Consider the following 24,035-nt stretch of genomic DNA (forward strand, 5'->3'; position numbering starts at 1 on the left):
TCTCCTGATTCAGATGAGATGACATCTTCACTAACGTCTTAATGAAGAATTTGTTTCTTATAAACACACAGATTTATGCAAGATGTTAACTGATGGACTGGAGTCGTGTGAATTACGTGTGTAATGCTTTTATCAGCTATTTGGACTCTAATTCCGACGGCACCCATTCACTGCAGAGTATCCATTGGTGAGCAAGTGATGTAATGCTAAATTTCTCCAAATTTGTCCCGATGAATTAATTTTTGGGTTAACTATTCCTTTAACAGCTGTAAGTACTCTTAATGAATTATTATGATATTTTCTGATACTCTTGCATGTGTTGCAAACCTGGGTAAAGCTGACCAAAACTTTGCTATTCAAATTTGCAATGATGAAAGTTTGAGTAGTTTGAGGGATTAGAATATAGAAATAATTCATAATCTGCTGACAATTCTGTCAGAATATGTATAATATTTAATGTTAAAAAGATATAAGTGTCAATGTCATAAGTGTCGATTTTTCGAAAATGAGATTTATAAATCACATGAAAGCTGAATAAATAAGCTTACAGTTGACGTTTGGTTTGTGAGTATATGACAATATTTGGCTGAGATACAACTATTTGAAAATCTGGAATCTGAGGGTACAATAAAATCGAAACACTGAGAAAATCGCCTTTAAAGTTTTCCAAATAAAGTAATTGGCAATGCATATTACTAATCAGAAATTAAGTTTTGATATATTTACAGTTGGAAAATCACAAAATATCTTCATGGAACATGATCTTTACTTAATATCCAAATGATTTTTGGCATAAAAGAAAAAAAATGATCATTTTGACCCATACAATGTATTTCTGGCTATTGCTACAAATATACCTGTGCTACTTAATACTGGTTTTGTGGTCCAGGGTCACAAATGTCAAATTTTGATTTATTAATGTTAATTGTTAACTCAAAATTGATTTTGCTTATATAAAAACTGACATCAAACGAAATAAAATGTATACAATACGTCTCACTTCCCTGTTGAAAAAAAACTGCATATTCTGGTTAGATATGTTTTGAAGCATGGCAGCTGGTTTGAGCTGGTTTAAGCTGGTCCTAAGCAACTAGCTCCTGCTCAGGACCAGCATATGCTGTTTTTTTTCAACAGGGTTTTAAGACCAGCAACAGAAGGAGTGTTTTTAATTCTTTCAAGTGAAGCTCCACCAAGCCGGGACACAACTTAATGACTTCAATTAGTGTTTTCAAAGGGCATAGGAGACAATAGGCACAGCGTTGTTATCACGGTCATGTCACCACAGCTTAATTGGTCCTCCATTAGGCTTTTACAAACACAGCAGTTCTATCTTATGATCTGGTCTCTGAAGTCCAATAACAATTTCATGTAGCAGTACAGCAGTCTCAGCTCGGCAGATTACATAGGCAGCCTTTCAATAAAGTGCGATATGAAAATAAACAAAAAAAAAGAGAGAATGTAATTAGAAAACAGTTGACGTAGAGCTTTACCTGTTTCAGGAGAGTGTAATTGGATCCATCGACACTTAATTTTCTGATTTCATGAAGATCAGCAAGTATAAGAAAGGGTTCCTCAGCTGGGAGGAATAAAAAGGTGACTTGATGTGATGACACTGGACAACTGTCAAGTTACCAAAGCCTGAAACTATCAAGAAACACATTCTGTGGGAATTTTCTAAATGATATTTACCTGAAAGAGACTTGCAGCTGTTGGGGTCTTTTCTGGAAGCTTCATAGCCGTCTACACAAAAACACTTGAAGGAACCATAAGTGTTGGTGCAGTTCTGGCTGCAGGGCAGTGTGGTGGAGCATTCATCAATGTCAACGCATGTTTTCCCATCATTCTTCAGATGAAATCCCGGCCAGCACTTACACTAGATTCACATTGGTGAAAAAATTATAATAGAGATGTTTTGATTCAAAACCAGGAAACTGCTATTAATAAAAATAGAAACCTCTCAGCTGGGACCACTTTGCAAAATTCCACTTAATTTCAGTGCCATTTTAAAAACTTGTATTGATAATACTTAAAAATGAAAATTGTGCCATCATTCGAGGTCATTTGCATGTCGCTCCAAACCTGTATCGCTTAAAAAAACTAAAGGGGATTTTAGGCAAAAAGGTTCACAGTGCTCTTTTCTATACAAATCCATGTGATTTGATGAATGATGAGTCACAAACTTTCATGTTATGCATTTTCAAATTTTTCAAATCTGTTACTGTTGTTCTTTGCTCATTTTGTAACCTGGCATTTCTCAAAATCCCTTCATTTATACCACAGTGAATGAGGTCAGATTGTCAAATCCTGTAGGTGTTGATTCTTCACCTATAGGATTTGACTCAACTACAGTACCTACAGTATCTGTGATGTCTTTATCGACTTTTAGGGTGACTGGCTAGAAATCAGCCAGGAAATGACATTGCCTACAAACACCTCTGATGATCAGAGGTCATGTGAACATTGCACTCCTGACACCTAGTTTGGCAATCAGAAACACTGCAGAAGTGTTTGTAACTCGAGAGAATTGGCTCAAAAATCTCCTACTGTACCTTAAGGCACACCTCTAGAAAACCCCCAAAGGCACAATTCTCTGTTTAAACTTGATCTGAGTATGTCAATTATGTACCAATGAAGCAAAACTGGGACAAATCATTCCTATGGCTTTTTACTTTGTTTGTTAAATGTTTGGCAAAGTAATTCAGTGAAAAGATGATACAAAAACAAAAACACAGTAGGTTCCTGAAAGCAATTTATCAGACACATTTGTGCAAAACATAAAAGTCACGTGAAATAGGACAAGAATGAATGATTTTAAAACAGAGCTAAATTGATTTTAGAAGATTTTAAAACTTTTAAGTATTCACAAGATATACATGTGTATTTTACAATTTGTAATTGTTTTACTTTTGCATGAATACACTACCAGTCAAAAGTTTTTGAACAGTAAGATTTTTAATGTTTTTTTAAAGTTCACCAAGCCTGCATTTATTTGTTTCAAAGTATGGCAAAAACAGTACTATTTTTTATTATTTAAAATAACTCTTTTCTATTTGAATATATTTGAAAATATAATTTATTCCTCTGATTTCATTGCTGAATTTTTAGCATCAATACTCCAGTCACATGATACTTCAGAAACCATTCTAATATTCTGATTTGCTGCTCAAAAACATTTCTTATTATTATGTTAAAAATAGCTGAGTAGATTTATTTCAGGTTTCTCTGATTAATCAAAAGTTCAAAAGAATAGCATTCATCTGAAATAGAAATATTTTGTAACATTACAAATGTCTTTATCATCACTTTTGATCAATTTAAAGCACCCTTGCTAAATAAAAGTATTAATTTTTATAATTTCTTCTCCAAGCTGACTTCAAGTTTTGAATGGTATAGTGTATTATTTTACTAAAGCTTTTATATTTTAGATAAATGATGATCTTTGGATCTTTCTATTCATCAAAGAATCCTGAAGAAAATGTACTCAACTGTTTTAAATATTGATAATAATAATAATGTTTCTTGAACAGCAAATCAGCATATTAGAATGATTAATAGAAGGGAAGACTGGAGTAATGCTGCTGAAAATGTAGCTTTGATCACAGGAATAAATTACATTTTAAAATAGAATCATACAGAAAGCAATTGTTTTAAAAAGCAAAAATATTTCACAATATTACGTTGCTGTACTTTGGATCAAATAAATGCAGACTTGGTGAGCAGAATAGACTTCTTTAAAAAACAATAAAAATCTAATTTTTTTTTATTATAATTAATGTAATTTAATGTCCAAAAATAACTGCAATGATATAATTGATGCTGTACAAATACCTTGTGAGGAAATGCATGACAGCAATTCAACTATGACATTGAATAGCCATTTAAAGTAAACAAAAAAATCTTATAAATATAAACAAAAAACAATATATTCTGAAAGACATGTAAATCTTTGATATGTAACAACACCAACCACAGCAACTTGTTAATTAAGAATATGTCGTTTAACATGTTAAAACTTAAATGTACAATATACAAATTATTTTAATAATTATTTTCTTTACAATTAATCACTTTATAGTAATGATTTAAAATGACAGCTTAATATACAATGTATAAATATACTGTGACCAACCTTATATCCGACTGGTAAGTCTTGGCAATCCTGCGTACAGCCGCTGACACGACGGTTGAGACATTCGTTGACATTACAGTTTTTCTCATCTGAGCGATCTCCGCAGTCATCTTTCCGGTCACATAAGCTCTTCTCAGATATACAGCGGCCATTCGAGCACATGAAAAAGGAACTGTTGCATAAGCTCTCTGGAAATGTAGCAGGAAAGTAAAAACAAAGGAAACAAATTGAAGAATAGTACAAAGCAATACAAACAATACAGACAATCTGAAAATGTAAAAATGCTTTTGCACAAAGCATGAACGACTGGACGGCTTTAACAAAGCCAGAGGGCATAAAAGTTGCAATTTAACAAAAGCCAAATGTTATTTCAAGCTTCCTGCAACTGCCAGTAAGTACAAGGCTTTTTTAAAATAAATGCTTGGTACGCTCAGCTGAAAACATGCCATCCCTGCAGGTCAAAGTTATCCACTTCAGCCCCCTGCTTTTATCCATGATGTTACTTGGCCACTTGTATTCCCTCAGATGTTCAGTAAGCCCCACATCCATCAGTCAAACAAATTTCAGGCATAGCTCTGTTGGGCCATTACCGGCAGCCAGGCATTTGAGGTTGAGGGGCAGCTCATCAGAGTGGTCAGGGCAGTCTGGGTAACCATCACACTCCCACTGGGCGCTGAGCAGGCATCGGCCGTCAGCACAGCGGAACTCATCCGGCCCACATGAGCGGTACACTGCGTAAAGAGTGAGGACTGTCAACATAGTGACACGTTCTGCGACCATAAAGATATCTTAAAGGGATAGCTCACACAAAAATCATTTTAAAATGAGTTTACTTTTTCTTCTGTGGGACACAAAAGCAGATATTTAGTGGAATGTCCAAGCTGCTCTTTTTACAATTAAAGTGTTCAGCAATTTATACCATCAAGCTCCAAGTAAAAAGCACCATAAAAGTAGTATAAAAGGTTGTCCACTTGTCGGAAATGTGATTCACTTCCATTCACATTCTGAAAATTAAATTACATTTGTTTCTCAAAGAAAGAAAAAAGTAAAGGACAGAATGTACATTTTTGGATGAACTATGTAAACTTTGAAGATGAATACGAAACAACAAAGGTATGTGATGTTGCTTTTCAATAATAATCTTCAGATGTCTTGGGTTAGTCTTTCCAGGAATTAATGAGATGGTCTCTTTGAATCTCTTTTGTTATGAATAATTTCCAGACATTCTATTTCATATTTAACCTCAGTTCAATAATTTCTAGTGCAATAAATTGTGAGGGTGTATGAACATGGATGATGTCCTGTGGAGAGGCTGTCCTTTCATGTTGTGAGGACCAGAGCCCAAGTTTCCTTCAAAAAGCCCACAGATGTTTCCACTTTAGGTAAAACAAAAATAGTTCTAAAACATTTTTAGAAAACTCCAATAAGTGAAGTACTGACTATTGTTGAAACTGTTCTTCTTAATTAGGAATGTATAGTACAAATAATATGAGCTCAGAGCAGCCTAAGGCTCGCTGTAGAGCTTTAATTAACTGAGAAATGCCTCACTTTTTGCATTTAAATACTGCCCATTTTTACTATTTCAATGTTGATTTTGTGGTATTCAGTTTACTTTATAAATAAAATTAGCTTTCACAAATTCCTTAAAGGGACAGTTCACCCAAAAATGAAAAGTCTCTCATAAATCACTCACTCTTATGTCGCATTTGCGACTAAAAGCCACTGCGTGCGACTATGAAAAAATATTTATGTGCACCAGTGCGACTGACATGATCAGCATATTTCTACGTTTCTAGATTTCTACGTGTTTTTGCAACATTGAGCAATGTATCAGACATATCTCACGAATCCTTTTATAAACAAAGTGTAGAGAGACTGTAAATAAGGGATTCACTGTGCAGTGTAGAGAGCGTCGTTAATTGTAATGGAACTTTGTGAGATCGCAATGAACTAAGATGTGTGACAGCTATTAATGATTTTTAAGGGAGTTTGCAAATGTGGTGATTTAATACAACAGTTCAATAAACAAATTAATATTAAGTGACTAACATTGTCTGACTATAACACTATTTCCTGATTTTGCTCTATTTCGTCATCGAAAATTGTTTGAAACAAAGTCACAACTGAGCCGCAGCGCATCTCCGTTCAAACACAGCCGTGTTTCTTTAATGAATGAACTTGCTGTTTAAAAAGAATCTAGTAAGTCAATGATTCGCTGGTTTCATTTGATTGGTAACTTATTCTTCTTATTCCACTTGCTCTTATTCTTTTGTTTTAATTAGAATTTCTTTTCTTTTTTTAATTTTGACAAAAGATGACATACTTTTAATAAAAAAAATGCCATTATAAAGGTAACAACAAAATTCCCCTGTAAATCTTGTAAAGGAAAGGCAAATTTTTGATGAGATTTTTTGGTTGTTGATTAGAAGGTGCTCCTAAATTTTTGACTGTGCTCCAATTATTTTTAAAATTGAGCTGGCGTTCTGATGTAGAACCTGGATGTGCTGTGCTTTGTTTATAAGTAGAGGAAGATGCATGCAAACATGTACATAAAACATCTTCGTAAACATTGCAATTTTTCACACTAGAATATAACAGACAATGAACTATGTTGTGGTACTCTTGTGAATGGGCGGCGGAGACGCGGAAGAGAAGACATTGTCGAATAAAGTTGTTATTTTTGTTTTCTTTGTGCACAAAATATATTCCTGTAGCTTCATAACATTACGGTTGAACCACTGATGTCACATGGACTATTTTAACGATCTCCTTACTACCTTTCTGGTCCTTGAATATGGTAGCTGTGCTGCTGTCTATGCAGGGTTAGAAAGCTCTTGGATTTCATCGAAAGTATCCTAATTTGTGTTCCGAAGGTCTTACGGGTTCGGAACGGCATGTGGGTTAATTAATGACAGAATTTTCATTTTTTTTTAGGTGAGCTGGTAATTATCATGACCAAAGATATAAAGAACACATTTCTCAATAACTCCGCTTTTCATTTTGTTGCTTATTCAAAGTCTAAGTCTCAAAATATATAGAAATATAGAATATAGAAACAGCAAACAAATATAAACAATATTAACTCAGACAGATTTCAAGAAAGATGCCTACCACAATCAACCGATTCATCCGAACCATCTCCGCAGTCGTCATCATGGTCACAAACAAAGCGTTTTGGAATGCAGCCTTTGTTGAGGCATCTGAAGGAATTCTCATCACATGTGTTATTTGGAGCTGCGGGGTAAACATCAGGACCTTGAGCTTAATTAATTCTCTCTAAGACTTTTTTTTTTTTTTTTTACCTTGGGGTGCTAGTCATACCTGCCAAATCTATCTCTATCACAGCCTGCAGCCTAACATGTTCCAAAACGCATCACTAATGAAGTGCCTGTGGTTAGGAAAATCTTATTCTTTGGAAGTCATTGAGTTTTTAAATCCTGACCTGAGCACGTATCAAATAGCCAATTATAATGAATGGCCGACATCACTGCTAGAACAACACCTGAAGGGAGCTTTCATCGATAACACATCGACATGCAGAAGACATTTCAAACAGATCAATGGGGATATTTACCACAGCCGGCCGCTGCGAGCTCATCGCTGCCATCGGGACAGTCTCTCTCCCCATCACATAACCAGCGCTTGGGGACACATGCATACGAGCCTGGACAACTGAATAACCCTGGGGCACAGGTCACCAAGCCTGGAGAATAGTTAGTAATTTGCCATTAGTTGTTGCTCAGGGCTATTGATTATAAATTACAGCCAACCTGAATGTTGAGAAATCACGTAGTAATGCTTAAAAGCTTTTTAAAAAATGCACAGCAAACATTCGAATGTTCAGTGTTGCTTATCAAATTCTGAAAAGCATTTAATGTGTTTAATTGCATTTGCCGTTATTAGCAACATAGCAATATCATTATCTCACTGACATTTCATTACAATCCAATCAAACGTTTGTTTACTACAAATATTTACTAATATATTAAACCATGATTGCATTTTCATAATTGGCCAATTTATAATAGTTGCATTGTATTTCGCCTGTGTACAAACTGAAGTCATTCAAAATGCTGGCTTTTACAGTCACACAGAATGGAAGGAGAGCCACAAGCGTACCACAGAGATCCACGCTCTCGTCCACTCCGTCTCCGCAGTCGTCTTCGCCATCGCAGAGCCACTGCTTCGCTATGCACTTGTTCTTCGAACAAGCAAACTGGTTCCACAGACAGGAGGAGTCTATCAACAAAGGAGGTTGAGAGCCACAAATAACAGTGCTTAGAAAATGACATCCACAATTTAGGACTCATCTCTAGCCGAATGCTTTTAGAGATGGTTTCTTTATTTCTAAATTCAGCAGACTTGGCTGCAGACCTCTAGATTACACTTATATTACTTGTGTTCTCTAAAAACTGCGGCAACAAAACACTCTACAACCCCTTTGCCGTAACTACATCAGTCTTTGTCAGGGCGGCTTTTACACGAAGAAGCAATAAAGCAGAATAATTGTGTTTTCTGCATTTTTTTGTTGTGTAATGACACTTTTATCCTGTCATTCATCTCAAATGTATTGAACTAGCAGACACATCTATTTGTGTTCTTTATGTTGAGCAACAGCTTTACCCTATGAAAATGATTTTTATGCCATTTATGCTTCTAAAAGTTGACCGAACGTTATTTCAGGTTATATGGATTTACATAAATAAATAAATTGAAATAAATTGATGTTATCTATTAATAAAAATGTATTTCAAATAAATGCTATTCTTTAGAATGTTCTATTTATTAAATAATTCTAAATTGTTTTGAATAATTCTAAATTAATTCTGAATATTTTACCAAAATAAGAGAGATCATACAAAATGCTTGCTATATTTTATTTAGTACTGACCTGAAAAAGATATTTCACATAAAAATATGTTTACATATAGGCCACAAGAGAAAATAGTAGTTGAATTTATAAAAATGACCCCAGTCAAAATTTACATCCCCTTGATTCTTAATACTGTGTTGTTGCTGAATAATATTTTTTTTTTTTTGTGTAGTGAGAGCTGTTCATGAGTCTCTTGTTTGTCCCAAACAGTAAACTACCTGCTGTTCTTCAGAAAAATCCCACAAATTCTTTGGTTTTTGTGTATTTTGTGTAACGATGCATTAAGAGCCAGAGGTGTAAACTTTTAAACAGAATGAAGGTGTGTACATTTTTTCTTATTTTGCCTAAATATCACTTTTTTTTTTCATTTAGTACTGCCCTTCAGAAGCTACTGAAGATTTTACATGTTTCCAGAAGACAAAATATGTTAAAATTACTCTGATCTTCAAATTCAAAAGTTTTCACCCCCCAGCTCTAAATGCATCCGATTCTGTGTTTCCTTCTGAAGCATATCAGTGAACTTTCTGCAATAGTTGCCTTAGTTTGAAAAGATGGATCTCAAAATCATCCAGTCATTGTTGGAAAGGGTTCAAATACACAAAAATGCTAAAAAATCTAAGAATTTGAGGGACCTGAAGGATTTTTTTCTGAAGAACAGTTGGCAGTTGAACTGTTCAGGACAAACAAGGGACTCATGAACAACAATAACTAAAAAAAAAAAAAAAAAAAAAAACTGGTGTGGATCATTCAGGTAACAACACAGAAGAAACAAATGCATATAAACCTTTGATTGTGGTCATTAATATAAATTCAACTATTATTGTTATATGAAAACATCTTATGTCACTTTAAATCTTCATTATATTTTACAGTATTACTGTTTACACTGTATTTAAATATAAACGCAGCCTTGGTGAGCATAATAGACTACTTTCAGAAAAATCACCAACTTACAAAACCTTCTAACCATTACATTTTGAATGGTACTGTACTTCAACAGACATGCCTAAAGGATGACATTTTTTATAACATTCTTTCCTGATGAAGAATACCTCACAGATCTGATGGAATATAATTATACATCAACATAATTATATACTACAACATGCCCATGCATGTGCAAACTGCAATAACAGTAAAGCAGATGACAAGGACGACAGTTTATATCTAAGCCAAGTATTTATTTTTTATTCCTTTCAGTTCTATTCTAGACAGACTCTGCCTGCCAAAAGAGTCAGAGTGGTCCACTCCTGGGGTTACAGCATGGAGAATGAAATTAAGGGTTGCAGCAGGAAAGATTGGTCTCAAATTCCCATGATTCTCCTTGACTGCCTGATGCTCTCTTGCTACATTTGCAGATATCCTATCTCCATTCACAGTGCTGACGGTGAGCTAAGAAGTTAGATTATCTTATGGAGAAAAACATCCCTTAAATTCCAAAAAAGGAGCATATCCATTATAGATGTGGTGCATAGGTTTAAAAAAAGGAATTTATTCACAGATTTATGCATGCAAAAAATTATAATACAGTACCCGTCAAAAGTTTTTGAACAGTACGATTTTTTATGTTTTTAAATAAGTCTCTTCTGCTCACCAAGCCAGTTTTTTCATTCAAAGTACAGCAAAAACAGAAAAAATTTGAAATATTTGTACTATTTTAAAAAACTGTTTTCTATTTGAATATAGTTCTAAAATGTAATTTATTCCTATGATACCAAAAATATTATATTTTAAATAAACATTCTATTCAACAAAGAAACCTGAAAAAATCTACTCAGCTGTTTTCATAATAATAATAATAATAAATGTTTTTTGAGCAGCAAATCAGAATATTAAAATGATTTTTGAAAGATCATATGACTGGTGTAATGAATGATGCTAAAAATTCAGCTTTGAAATCACAGGAATAAATTAAATTTTAAAATATAGTCAAATAGAAAACAGTTACTTTAAATAGTAAAAATATTTCACAATTGTACTGTTTTTGCTGTACTTTGGATCAAATAAATGCAGGCTTGGTGAGCAGAAGATACATTAAAAAAAATAAAAAAATATATATATATAAAATCTTACTGTTCAAAAACAGACTGACAGTGCACATACATACATACACAATCAGCATAATAAATAACTAAATGTATAATATATAATCTATCTATCTGAAGTTCATAGAACCGTTATGTGAACTGAAAATGCTTTGAGGGATCCAGTTATATACATACATGCAAGTCCCAAGGACACAGGTACACATGGAGATTGGTTTTTATCACCTGAAAATGCTTCTCTTGACCTCAGTATTAGCAGCTGAATTGGTTTCTGCATTCAAAGCTCATCTCAAGAGGTGGGCCATAATCTCTCGCTCCACATGAGAAATCAAGCCGAGTGAAAGCAATGGGAGACTAATACCAGTCATGCTTACCACACTGGAACTCATCTGCACCATCTTCACAATCCTTCTGCCCATCACAAAGCCACACGCTGGATATGCAGTTCCCGCTGGGACAGGCGAAGTGGCCTTCTGCACATTTCTGCCCGTGGGAGACTGCGGCAGTAAGAGAAAATACGCGTTTGATTAGGGAGAACGTAAATAAGTGCGAGATTTGCTTAGTGTAGTGAGAATTTGGTCCAGCGGTTGTTTGGGTCATTATCCCCTCCCTAAAATCGCTCCCAGGCAGATGAAATCTTTATGTGATGCAATTCTCTATGGAACTATAAGGGTGTAAAAGTGCACTTGCCTCATTAAAAGTACATCTCCATTCAAACAGGTCTACTCCGATAAATCCCACATTTGCTTTCTATTTGAAACCACTGACACGCTAATGAGTAATAAGCTGAAATCTGCCAAGACTAATTTTCAAGCCACCTTTTCATCAGCGGTTTTGAAGGGGCCGCAGTTTGCACGAGTGTTTAAATGTCTGCTCTTTGCAAGACTGACAATCACCAATAATTATTCATCAGCCTTCCATACCTTTTCCAGCTCTTCAAGCATGGAGAAAAAGACAGGGGCTTGTCTCTGCTTCATTACCTCTTTCATAAATAGTGTTTCGACAAAATTAATTCGATTTTAATGGAACCTGGCTTCTTCAAGCTGCAAAGCTAACAAAAGGAGAGTTATAGTAAGCGTTACCCTGACAGTTCCTCTCGTCTGCGTAATCTCCGCAGTCATTGGCTCCGTCGCACAGCCAGGAATGGTGAACGCAGAGTGAGGTGGTGTTACAGCTGACAAAGGCCTTTTCTGCCACTCCCATTCTGTAAAAGTCTGCACAATCTGTGTGATCTGGAAAAAAGGAAAGACCTTGTTATCTAGGTTACTTGAGATATAATTAATAACCAAAATCATGGGCGACATTAGGGGGGGGCAAGGGGGGGCAGTTGCCCCCCCTGTGGTTAGTCATGGAATCCTCGACAGCCCCGCTGCAACTGCTTTAGCCAAGCTTAGGCTCGGTTGTACTTGGGAACTAGACGGTGCTATGTAACCCTCAAACGAAAGCAAAGCAATTGAAGATCTGGCAAACTATCCAACGTGTTTTTGCAGCGTTGAGCAATGTAGCCAATCACAGACATATCTGTTGTTTCCGAACAATTAGAAACACTTGTCAGAATTCACTCACTGCTGGAAGCGCCTGATCGGTTTTTATTAAGTGCCGTTTTGTGCGCTCGTGAATCATCTTATGAGTGTAGACGCGATGTAAATAAAATATTAATTGTGTAGTTTAGAGAGCTTTATTAATTATAACGGAATTTTGTGAGATCTCTATGAATTTTTAGTGATAATAAGGGGAGCGTGCTTTGCACTTTCCAGGCTATAATCCATTTAGAATTTGTATGAAACTTTCGTTTTTCGGCACATGTAAGCTGATGTGTTTTGGGAGTGACATTTGCATATTTACGCTGGGTTTATTCTCGAAATAACGGTGAAGCAATAGACGGGATAAAAATATATTTTCCCCTTCTCCCAAAACAACTTACTGTTTCAGCTATAAAATAGTTCAGTTTTGTATGTAATGGTAAAATGTTTATATTTAGTTTCGTTTTTTATTTAGCTAATTTAGAAAAACGCTTGGAGCATTTTTTATTCGTTAAAAATATATATATTTACCGAACAGCGCCCAGCGGAAGACTGATCATAGTCTGTTTGATCAGTTTGCCTTCTCAAATCATCACGACTTGCCTAAAATGAAATCTATAGATATAAAACAGTTGAAGTATAAAACAATGGTAGTTTAAACGTTACAGATACATGTGAGCTATATGCGCATAGTTTGTGCAGAAAGTGGAAGCTAAAGCTTGCAGGACATCGAGGCACCAGCGCAATCACTTGCATTTTTTTCATTGGAAGCAATTTAAAATTATCCGTCATTTTTGCTCACAAAGTACGAGTAATACATCGAAAAAAACGTTACAGCATTTTTATAAAATAAAGAAAACAAAAATTATGTGCTTTCTGCCGTCTGGTTCTTGAACAGGAGTGCTTAACAAAATTAAGCGAAATGCATGCCTCACAGACATAATAAATACATTTATAGAAAGCTTTAAATTATTACTTAACGAAATAAAACAAATCAAAAGCACAAACTCTTTCATGTAATCTGTAAAGATGAATTTCTCTCTGAAGGCGCGTCCAAAAAGGAGATTGCGACACTGACTCAGAATACACAAATTAATTAATAAATAATTCATTTATGTCCTTACTCTTTCCTCGACACATTCATTGTTATTTATTTTTGCCGGTGCTTGGGGTGAGTTTTAGCCTATTGTGTGCGCTTGAACGCGGATTCAGCTGCACTAAAGCACACTAAACGGTGTCTGAGTCGGTCTCAAAAGTGAAAGCGAAAGTGAAGTTTCGTGTTGTTTCCACCAGCGCGGCATTTTTTTTCTTCACCATAATTGATGGTTGTCTAAATTATGAAAATAAGGAGAAGCCTAAGGGGCCGTTCACATGAAGCGTCTTTTGCGCGCGCAAGTTCATTATTTCAAATGGAGACGCGCGGCTTGCGCGCGCATTTTGGAAGCGACGCGGTCGCGACGCGCACGCGGTGCGACGCGCTCGTTTTTTCCGGGCGCGTCCGCACCGCATCGAGATAAAAACATCTCAACTTTTCAGAATGTCGCAAGCGCACCGCAGCTTGGAGCTAGAGCGCAGCTGATGGTTGCTTAGAAACGGCAGACGCTTCCGGAGTGCAAGCGCCTGAGCGCTTTGTTGACAAGGAAGAAAGCGGCGCGCCTAGCGTTTTCCACGCGTTTTTAGGCGCGACATGTGAACGGCCCCTAAAACAGGCCCGATGCCGGCCCGGGTCTGAACTATGACGTGAAAATTGGCCCGAAGCCGTAGCCCTGGGGTGTAAAAAAAAGTCAGGGCCCATCGGCCCGGGCTGAAGTGCAGCGCTTTAATTGACTGCTTTGATGTGCTGCAATACCGTAGGGCACTGTTTTAATGCTTACATCTGATTTTTTTTCTTGCCCCCCCTGACTCAAGAGTCAAATGTCGCCCATGACCAAAATTAAAGCAATAGTTCACCCAAATCTAAAAATCCTATCATTATTTACAGGCTCTCACACCATTCAGACCATATGACTCTCAAAACTCGATTTTCTTAATATTATCCAGACCGCTCTTTGCAATGTAATAAAAGTGAATGGAACTGGGTCTCCAAAATTACAAAAAGCATCATTAAAGTAATAATGTATCATAAAGCTCAGCAAGGGTGTATTAAATAGATCAAAAGTGACAGTCAAACATTAACAAAAGATTTCTATTTCAAATAAATTACATTCTTTTGGACTTTCTATTCATTAAAGCAAAAGAAAAATGTATCACGGTTTCCACAACAATATTAAACAGCACAAGTAAGTAAGAAATACTTATTTAGCAACAAATCAATATATAAGAATGATTTATGAAGGACCATGCGATGCAAGACTGGAGTATAATTGCTCAAAATCCAGATTTGCGTAAAGAAATGGGTCCCACTTTATACTAGGTGGTCTTAACAACTATGTACTTAGATTTAAATTAATCATATGATACAATGCACTTATTGTGTACATACAATGGTGTGAAAAAGTGTTGGCCCCCTTCTTGATATTTTATTTTTTTTGCATGTTTGTCACACTTTAATGTTTCAGATCATCAAACTAATTTAAATATTAATCAAAGATAATTCTGAAAATGTCCGGCCATCTGTTCGTGACCTCAAGCTGAAGCGAGCATGGGTTCTGCGGCAGGACAATGATCCAAAACACACCAGCAAATCCACCTCTCAATGGCTGAAGAAAAACAAAAGACTTTGGAGTGGCCTAGTCAAAGTCCTGACCTGAATCCTATTGAGATGCTGTGGCATGACCTTAAAAAGGCGGTTCATACTCGACTGAATTACAACAATTCTCCCGAGATGAGTGGGCCAAAATTCCTGCACAGCACTGTAACAGACTTATTGCAAATTATTGTAAATGCTTGATTGCAGTTGTTAAGTTATTAAGTTTAGGGGGCAAACACTTTTTTACACAGGGCCATGTGGGTTTGGATTTTGTTATCCCTTCATAATAAAAAAAAAAAACTTCATTCAAAAACTGTATGTTTTGTTTACTTGTGTTATCTTTGATTAATATTGAAATTTGTTTGATGATCTGAAACATTAAAGTGTGACAAACATGAAAAAAAAAAAAAAATCAGGAAGGGGGCCAACACATTTTCACACCACTGTAAATGTTTTTACATTGAACTTTTTTTTTAAATTACCTGCATGCAATTACATGTAATTAATTTCTGTAATTATACTTGACCCATACCTTACACATAAACCCACCCACCAAATTATGCAGTATAATATGAACACAAGTACATTGTAATTATTTTTTGATGTAAGTACATAGTAGTTAAGGCCACCAAATATAAGGTGGAACAATACATTGTAATAATATTTCATAATATTACTGTTTCAACTTTATTTTTAATCAAATAAATTCAGCCTTGGTGAGCATAAGAGGTTTCTTTCAAAAAAATTTACTGATCCCAAACTTTTGAATGGCAGCGTATAAACAGTGGTGGCCAAAATTATTAAAACACTAGTATTTTCACTAGCTAAAAAAAATATATTTTTTTGTATCTTTTGCTGTGGCGTGTCAGTAGGAAATATCAGTTTACATTTCCAAACATTCATTTTGCCATTAATTGTAATAATCCAGTGAGATTTTTTTGATTGCACAAGGAGTCTGACAACAGCCAGTGCTCCACACAGAGATCTGATCTCATCATAATCCAGTCTGTCTGAAATGAAAAAAACTGAGAATGACTAAATCCAGAAGAACTGTGGCAACATCTCCAAGATGCTTCAAGAAACCTACCTGCAAAGCTACAGTACTGTTAAAAGTTTTAGGCCCTTGTGTAAAAATGCTGTAGAATTAGGATGCTGTCAGAAAAAAATCCATAAATAGATTTTCTTTATTAATTAACTTCTATTAATTAAATTAAATCAACATTTGGTGTGACCATCCTCTGCATTTAAAGCAGCTTTTGCCCTAGGTGCACTTGCGCATAGTTTTTCTGCTAGCTTTGCTGGTAGGTCTTTTGAAGCATCTTGGAGACATTGCCTCAGTTTGTTTTGTTTCTTCATGTCATTCCAGACAGACTGGATGATGATGAGATCAGATCTCTGTGTGGATCACTGGCTGCTGTCAGAAATCTCACTGAATTATTAAAATTAATGGCAAAATGAATGTTTGCAAATGTAAACTGATATTTCCTGCTGAAACACTACAGCAAAAGATAGAAATAACTGACTTAAAACCATTTTTTTGCTGGTGGAAATACTAGTGTTCTAATAATTTTGGCCACCACTGTAAGTCTGCTGTAGCCGTATGATAGCTTTGTATAAAAAACAGACTGAAATTGCAAACACAATTGGCTCTAATGTTAATGCTGCCATATTTGATTTGAGAGCTACAGCAGGGAACATTTCCAGTGAATAATGGCTTAATTTAGACTAAATAATGTACCAAACTTGACTAAGATAATGACTACTATATCATATGACATTAAAAAAAATTTGGAGTAGCACAAAAGTCCCCAAGACCTGCTTTTTGTCATTTCTGCCCCTTTTATTAAAAAGTGGAAAGGATATTCTGTTCCACTTTTACCTTTTCTGTTCCACTGAGGAAAGAAAGTGGAAAAAGGAAAGAAAGTCATAAAGACTTTTTTTTTTTTTCATTTTGGGTGAACTGTCCCTTTAATGGCAGTTTATTGATTTATCCTCAGTTCTGTCTAGGAATGCATTGCATTTGTAGTCTATAATAGTCTGATACGTCAAGGCAATGATTATTACAGTAGGATAGAGAGAACGTGTGCTGCTTTGCAACATGAGCAGAGCTGCCTTACTGCAGTTCTTTTCATCCGAGGCATCGGCGCAGTCGATGACCTGGTTGCACCAGGAGGATATTGGTATGCAAGTTCCATCTTGACAGGATGACTCAGACGCAGCACACGTGACATCTGGAACAGAGACACTTCATTTACACGGAGAGCGGAGAGACTAAGGCACCTGGACGTGCGCTTAAATGAATGAAATATTGTGTGCAGATATTTGTATGATATGCACCGCAATTCACTGATGATAACAGGGTCTTCCAGACAGTTCCAAAGAAAATGACTTGTGAAATGCATTCACTGTTTGAAAATTGGGTGTCATTTTTGAGGTCCGAAATAAACCTACTAGCGGCATAATATATTTTTTTGCTGCCTATTTTCTTTTATAGAGTTCCTTAAGTGAAATTTAAATGCGAAATGTCAAAATAATATTCAAAGACAAGATACCCACTGTTACAAAACGCCTCATCTGAGTTGTCTCCACAGTCGTCGATTCCATCACAAAAGCGATTGTTAGCCACACAACGCCTGTTGTAGCAAGGACGATGACCCTTTCGGCAGCTCCTGTTGTCTAGCGATACGGAAAAAGCAACGGCACAGCAAATCTTTCACATCAGGGCAAAAAAAGCTTCATATCCTCTCTCTTATTTACTCTTTCTGTTGCTCTGGGTTTATTCCCATTTGCTCCTCTGGTTGAAAGCAGTAAGGAGAAGCGGCTCATTTTATTAGGTTGAAGCCTCAGGGAATGGAACTGCCACCTTAAACCAATTCTGCGTGCTTACTGCTTTCATGATCCGGGAGCAGGGAGTACATACGGCCAAAGCATTGTGATCGGCTACTTACCACAATATTGCATTTTCTCATCTGACTTGTCTTTGCAGTGGGCAATTCCATCACATGTTAGCTGGTAGTCTACACATTCCCCATTTCCACACTCAAACTCAGTGTGGATGTTGCAAGAGGATGTTTTAGCTATGAAAGAGAACACAAAATGATGACAAAAGTGAGATCCAACAGCATACCTTTTCTCAAAAAGCTAAAATGTTTGAAATACCATTCATGTCATTAGCACAAATGGCACAGGAAGAGTTCAAATCCCTAACTTCTGAACAACAGCCACAGCGATGTCTACTTAAATACAAAACAAATGCTGGAATAAATGAAGCAAAGTTTCTGAGGTGGAGTGACTCATGAGAGAAGCATGGTGAAACTTACACACACATCTGTTGTCATCGAGCAGTATCCGCTCTCCTCGGCAGCTGCAGTTGACTGTGCCATCTGGAGTAAGGAGACACAGGTCACCACAGCCACCATTCAGAACCCTGCATGGAGATAGTTCGCCTGAAACACGGGGACAAGAGAACATCACGTACTGTACCATCACAACAGTGCTCTGAGTATATTAAAAAGCCCTAAATAACAATATTAAACAACAAACAAACAAGAACACGGAGAAAAGTCATTCTGAAGTCTTTGAAGTGAGCAATTCGTAAAACTTTGAGCTAAAAACAGGTCTGCTTTCTTAAAAAGAGCTGACTATTAGAATACACTGACAAATGCAGTACATCAGGGGCTTATTCACTGAATACCCTGGAGTTCCTGCAAAGTGCAATTCCTAAGCAAAATAAGTTGTTAAGAACTGTACTGTTTTTTCTTTGTTGGGCTTTGGAAATGAAAAGAGTGGGGTTCAAAAGTCTAAGAGTCTAAGTAAAAATCCAATTTTAAAACTATTTAAAAGCAAGAAAATGGAGAATGAATTAAAAACACTAAATTAATCAGAAATATTTCAGATTATGCTTTATATCTAAGTTTAATATAATCAAATATGCAAATTTGTGACATTAAACATGTGACTACATTGCAACAGTGTTTCATTGAAATACTATTGTAGTTTTTATTAAAAATATATATTTTCCATTTTCAATTTAACTTTAAATTGTTAGTCATTTTGTTGTGCATTTTCTACATTTTTTGTAGTGTCTGTATAGCTTTTATTAATTTTTATTTTAGTTATTTTAGTACATCAAGTTCATCTAATTTAAAATGAGACATTGTTGAGAAAGTCTGAAAAGTGTTTTAATCGTTTTGTTGTGCCTTTTTGACATTTTTAGCAGTGTCTATATAGTTTTATTTGATTTTATTTTAGCTTCAGTTTTTTTAGCACATCAAGTTAAACTAATTTAAAATGAGACAAGTTTCTGACAAAGCCTTAAAAAGTTTTTATATTTTATTTTATTTCAGATAAAGTTGATTTTATTTCACATAATGAGATATTTTTATGGTGTTCACAAGATTTTTTTTATGGTGTTTTAGTAATTTTGTTGTGCATTTTTGACATTAAGTAGTGTCTATATAGTTTTTATTTCAGTTTTAGTTTTAGTTATTTTAGTTCTTTTATTTTATTTAAGTTGAAGAAGTAATTTTATTTCACATAACAAGATTTTTTGTTGTGCATTTATGCAATTTTTAGCAGTGTCTATATAGTTATATTAAGTTTTATTTCAGCTTTAGTTTTAGTTATTTTAGCATATCAAGGTAAACTAATTTAAAATGAGTTGCTGACGAAGCCTTACTTTATACACACACACACACACACACACACACACACACACACACACACACACACACACACACACACATATATATATATATATATATATATTTTTTTTTTCAGATTAAGTTTATTTTATTTCACATACATTTTTTATGATACTAACAAGATTTTTGTTGTTTTAGTCATTTTGTTGTGAATTTTGACATTTTTAAGTAGTGTCTACATCATTTTTATTCATTTTTATTTCAGTTTTAGTTCATTTATTACAAATTAAACAAATTTAAAATGAGACAAGTTCCTGAGAAAGTTTGTAAAAGTTCTTATTTTTTATTTTATTTCACATAAGATTTGTATGATGTCTACAAGATTTAAGGCGTTTTAGTAATTTTGTTGTGCATTTTTGATATTTTTAAGTAGCGTCTATATAGTTTTTATTCATTTTTATTTCAGTTTTAGTTTGAGTTATTTTAGTACATCAAGTTAAACTAATTTAAAATGAGACATGTTACTGACAAAGTAATTTTTGTATTTTATTTTATTTCAGTTGAAGTTTATTGTATTTCACATAATGAGATTTTTTTATGGTGTTCATTTTAGTTTCGGTATTAACAGATGTCAGATGTTCTTGCTTCCATTAAAGCACAAGATGCTTTTTGGATTGTTCTCAAATCAGGCTGGAGAACAGGTTTTCAGCTCACAATGCCTAACTGCTGTCATTAAAGAGAAAAAAAAAAGAGGTCAAATCAAATACCAAGACATTCTGCAAGTTTTACTCAAATTATTATGCAGGAAACATATATTTAACACGAAAACTCTAAATAGAAAAAAATTTGATTTAATCAGACTGATCAAAGAACTTTTAAATGAACGTCCAGACTGTCAGGAAGTGTTATGAATCCAGAACATTGCCCTTCTGGGAGCTGTATAAAGCACCCCTACCTATGAAGAGCTCAGCATCTCTAATTCACTGTGCTGTGACTCAGCATGAATATGGAAACGAGTCTCAAAAATCAAAGGTGGTGTGTTAACTTGGCATAGTGTCAGATGAAATAACAGGAACGAAAGATTTCTGTAAGTTGATCACAACAGCAGTTATCTTCACACCTGTCTTTGAATGAACACATCTCTCTTTGGCAGTGCAAACTGGTAACATTCCTTAGGTATAAATGGTTTAGGGGCAGACAGCTGCAATCATATGGCATGATCAAACAAATGAGAGGAGAAAACCCCTCACAGCAGGCTCACAAACAGAAACCGTCGGGAGTCTCTTAAACCGATTTCCCAATGTCCTACTTTTCACATTTGCGACAGTTCAGAGCATCCTCTGTGACTCGAGGATACTTTTTTAAATTAATTATGTCTCCAATTTAGTTTGCTTGGTTACTAAATAAGTCCACTCTAATTTATCATTCCCACTATTCCTTAGAATTCAAAAAGAGCCACTGCTAGAGAAAGCTCAACTGTGAATTTAATGCAAGCAACACATATATGAAAAGTTTCAGAGGCTGCTTTCAGGGACCAATCATTTATTCTGGAATACTTACAATTATTAGTGTCTTTGGCAACTGCTATAATTCCCATTGGCTGGTGGGGAATATCAGCCCTGAGAACTTTAGTATCTCCTCCGGTGAACTTGTTGGTCCGTAGCACAGCCCTCCGAGTCCAGTCAGACCAAAAAATGTAGTTTCCGTGGATAGCAAGTCCAAAAAATGTGCCAGGACCTGACCTTACAATCACCTGGCAACAAATAAAGAAGGTAAAGTATAAAGCATTTGCGTATAGAGTATATATAGTCGATATATAGTATATATTTGTGTGCTGCCATGTATTATATCCATTGTAATATTCAGTATGTAAGTGTGTTGTAATGTATATCACAGCCTTATGTCTGCTTTAAAGCATCCTGAGACGGCTGAGAAACCGCTCCTTGAAATGAGCTATTGGCACAATACTGCATTTGCCAAGTTCAAGGCAGGTCCATAAAGCCAAGTTCAAGGGTCCAGTATAATTATAATATCACGGCCTGATGTCTGCTTTAACACATCCTCTGTGACGGCAGAGAAACCTCGCTGTGAAATGGGCTAATGGTGCAATACGGCTGTGTGTATTGAGCTTTAATTTTGGATTTCGTTAGAGCAGTTCATGGAATTTATGAGGCTGAATCCAGCTCCTTTTTCGTTTGTCATTTTCTGAAGCGCCTTTATATAGCGACACGCTTTGTCCATATATAGCACTGCTTGTAATAAGTTCTGTTAGAACTGAAGGAAAAAACTTAGAATGAGAAACGCTCACTGATGCTTCAGAAGGAAAAAAGATGCATTGAGAGCCAGGGGTGTAAACTTTTGAACGGAATTGGGGTAGTGTCATTTTTCTTATTTAGTCTAAATATCCTATTTGTTTTCATTCAGTACAGGCCTTCAGAAGCTACAGAAGATACTTACATGTTCCCCAGAAGACAAAATAAGTTTACCCTGATCTTCAAAAGTTTTCACCCCTCTAATTTTTACCGCTCTTAATGCATCGTTTTTCCATCTGAAGCATCAGTGAGTGTTTGTACCTTCTGTAATAGATGCATATGAGTCCCTCAGTTGTCCTCAGTGTGAAAAGAGGGATCTTAAAATCATACAGTCATTGTTGGAAAGGGTTCAAATACACAAAAATGCTGAAAAACCAAAGAATGTGTGGGACCTGAAGGATTTTTCTGAAGAACAGCGGGCAGTTCAACTGTTCAGGACAAACAAGGGACTCATTACTATCACTAAACAACTATTACAAAAAACACACAGCTGTGGATCATTCAGGTAACAACAAAGTATTAGGAATCAAGTGTATGTAAACTTTTAAACAGGGTAATTTTTGTAAATTCAACTATTATTTAATCTCTAATCTCTCATAAACTATATGTAAATGTCTTTTATGTAAAATATCTTATTCAGGTCAGTACTAAATAAAAAATAACATGCATTTTGTATGATCTCTCTTATTTTGGTCAAATAATTAACATTTTGCAGATTCTACAAGGTGTATGTAAACTTTTGACTTCAACTGTATATGGTAATAAAAACAGAAAAAATAGAATTATGATCTGCAAATGAATCTCTGAGTTTACTGAGGCATCATTAAAATCACAGTTTAAAATTTATTATGTATGTAACTGTATTTTTCTTAACTAACATTAATAAAGATTAATAAACAGTGTAATAAATGCATTGTTCATTGTTCGTTCAAGCTAAGTAATACATTAACTAATGTTAATAAATTGTAAAGTGTTATCGAAATTTCTTATTTGGTATGGTACTGATAAATCATGCATCCGAAAATTTCAGCCATCCTCCTGTCAAAATATTCCTCACTATTATCAGTTGTTGCAAAACATACATAAAACAATAGTTTTGGGCCACCAGTTGTCACACAAGGATCAAACCAATGGCTAACAATTAAAAACAATGGATAAAAACCCATTCTGACGAGCACTGGAAAGTCTCTTTGAGGGGACTAAAACTAATGTGTAGGTGGAGGATACATGCTTTAAATAATCCCCCAGTAGCCAGTTTAGCCCAGATCCTGTGAGTGTTAATGCAGGTGTCATGGTGACGGACACAGATATACATCACACGACTCCTTCTGGGAGTTTCCAGGCTGTGGGGCGGGAGGATGTCCCACAGCTCCGGAGACCCAACCATTAACAGGAACACGCTTGTAGCCGTGATCACATTAGCCCTGCCACCATGGTGGGAAAAATAGGACAGGTGTTGATTAAGAGAGCCCAGCTTGAGCAAACAACAACTGGAGATCCGAGAGGGGGTGGAAAATGAAGAGCATGCCAGATGGTTTTTGATGGAGCATATTGATTCAGAATTAAATTTAGGGGTGCAAGCGTTCTGCTCCAGCACTAATTATCTCTGTTTATCTGATCAAATAGATGTCAAATAGAGTTTTCGGCTAACAACTATAGCCACATGCATTTGCTCGCAGGTCTGATGGCCATTACAAAAAATAAAAAACGTGCATCTATAATAATAGTCCTCTTTGTGAGGATATGATATAAAGGATGGCACCTCACAGTGTGACAGATTGTGTTTCTTCAGAGAAAGTCTAACCATGCGTACCGTTAAGC

General features: G+C 35.5%; 1 protein-coding gene across 1 annotated transcript in view; it reads right to left on the reverse strand.

The window, feature by feature from the left end:
• Positions 1 to 24,035, reverse strand: part of lrp1bb (low density lipoprotein receptor-related protein 1Bb) — a 414,599-nt gene that overhangs the window by 71,292 nt on the left and 319,272 nt on the right. The window contains exons 42-55 of the mRNA XM_073845088.1: positions 21,463 to 21,655; positions 18,580 to 18,705; positions 18,208 to 18,336; positions 17,816 to 17,935; positions 17,377 to 17,490; positions 12,130 to 12,279; positions 11,422 to 11,544; positions 8,249 to 8,368; positions 7,704 to 7,832; positions 7,241 to 7,363; positions 4,720 to 4,860; positions 4,130 to 4,317; positions 1,690 to 1,873; positions 1,491 to 1,576 (exon numbers count right to left, since the gene is read on the reverse strand). Of these exons, the coding sequence (XP_073701189.1) occupies positions 1,491 to 1,576; positions 1,690 to 1,873; positions 4,130 to 4,317; positions 4,720 to 4,860; positions 7,241 to 7,363; positions 7,704 to 7,832; positions 8,249 to 8,368; positions 11,422 to 11,544; positions 12,130 to 12,279; positions 17,377 to 17,490; positions 17,816 to 17,935; positions 18,208 to 18,336; positions 18,580 to 18,705; positions 21,463 to 21,655 (1,926 nt within the window). The remainder of the gene's footprint in view (positions 1 to 1,490; positions 1,577 to 1,689; positions 1,874 to 4,129; positions 4,318 to 4,719; positions 4,861 to 7,240; positions 7,364 to 7,703; positions 7,833 to 8,248; positions 8,369 to 11,421; positions 11,545 to 12,129; positions 12,280 to 17,376; positions 17,491 to 17,815; positions 17,936 to 18,207; positions 18,337 to 18,579; positions 18,706 to 21,462; positions 21,656 to 24,035) is intronic.

The sequence above is a fragment of the Garra rufa genome, chromosome 8 (assembly GCF_049309525.1).
Source record: "Garra rufa chromosome 8, GarRuf1.0, whole genome shotgun sequence".
In the NCBI taxonomy this organism is placed as follows: domain Eukaryota; kingdom Metazoa; phylum Chordata; class Actinopteri; order Cypriniformes; family Cyprinidae; genus Garra; species Garra rufa.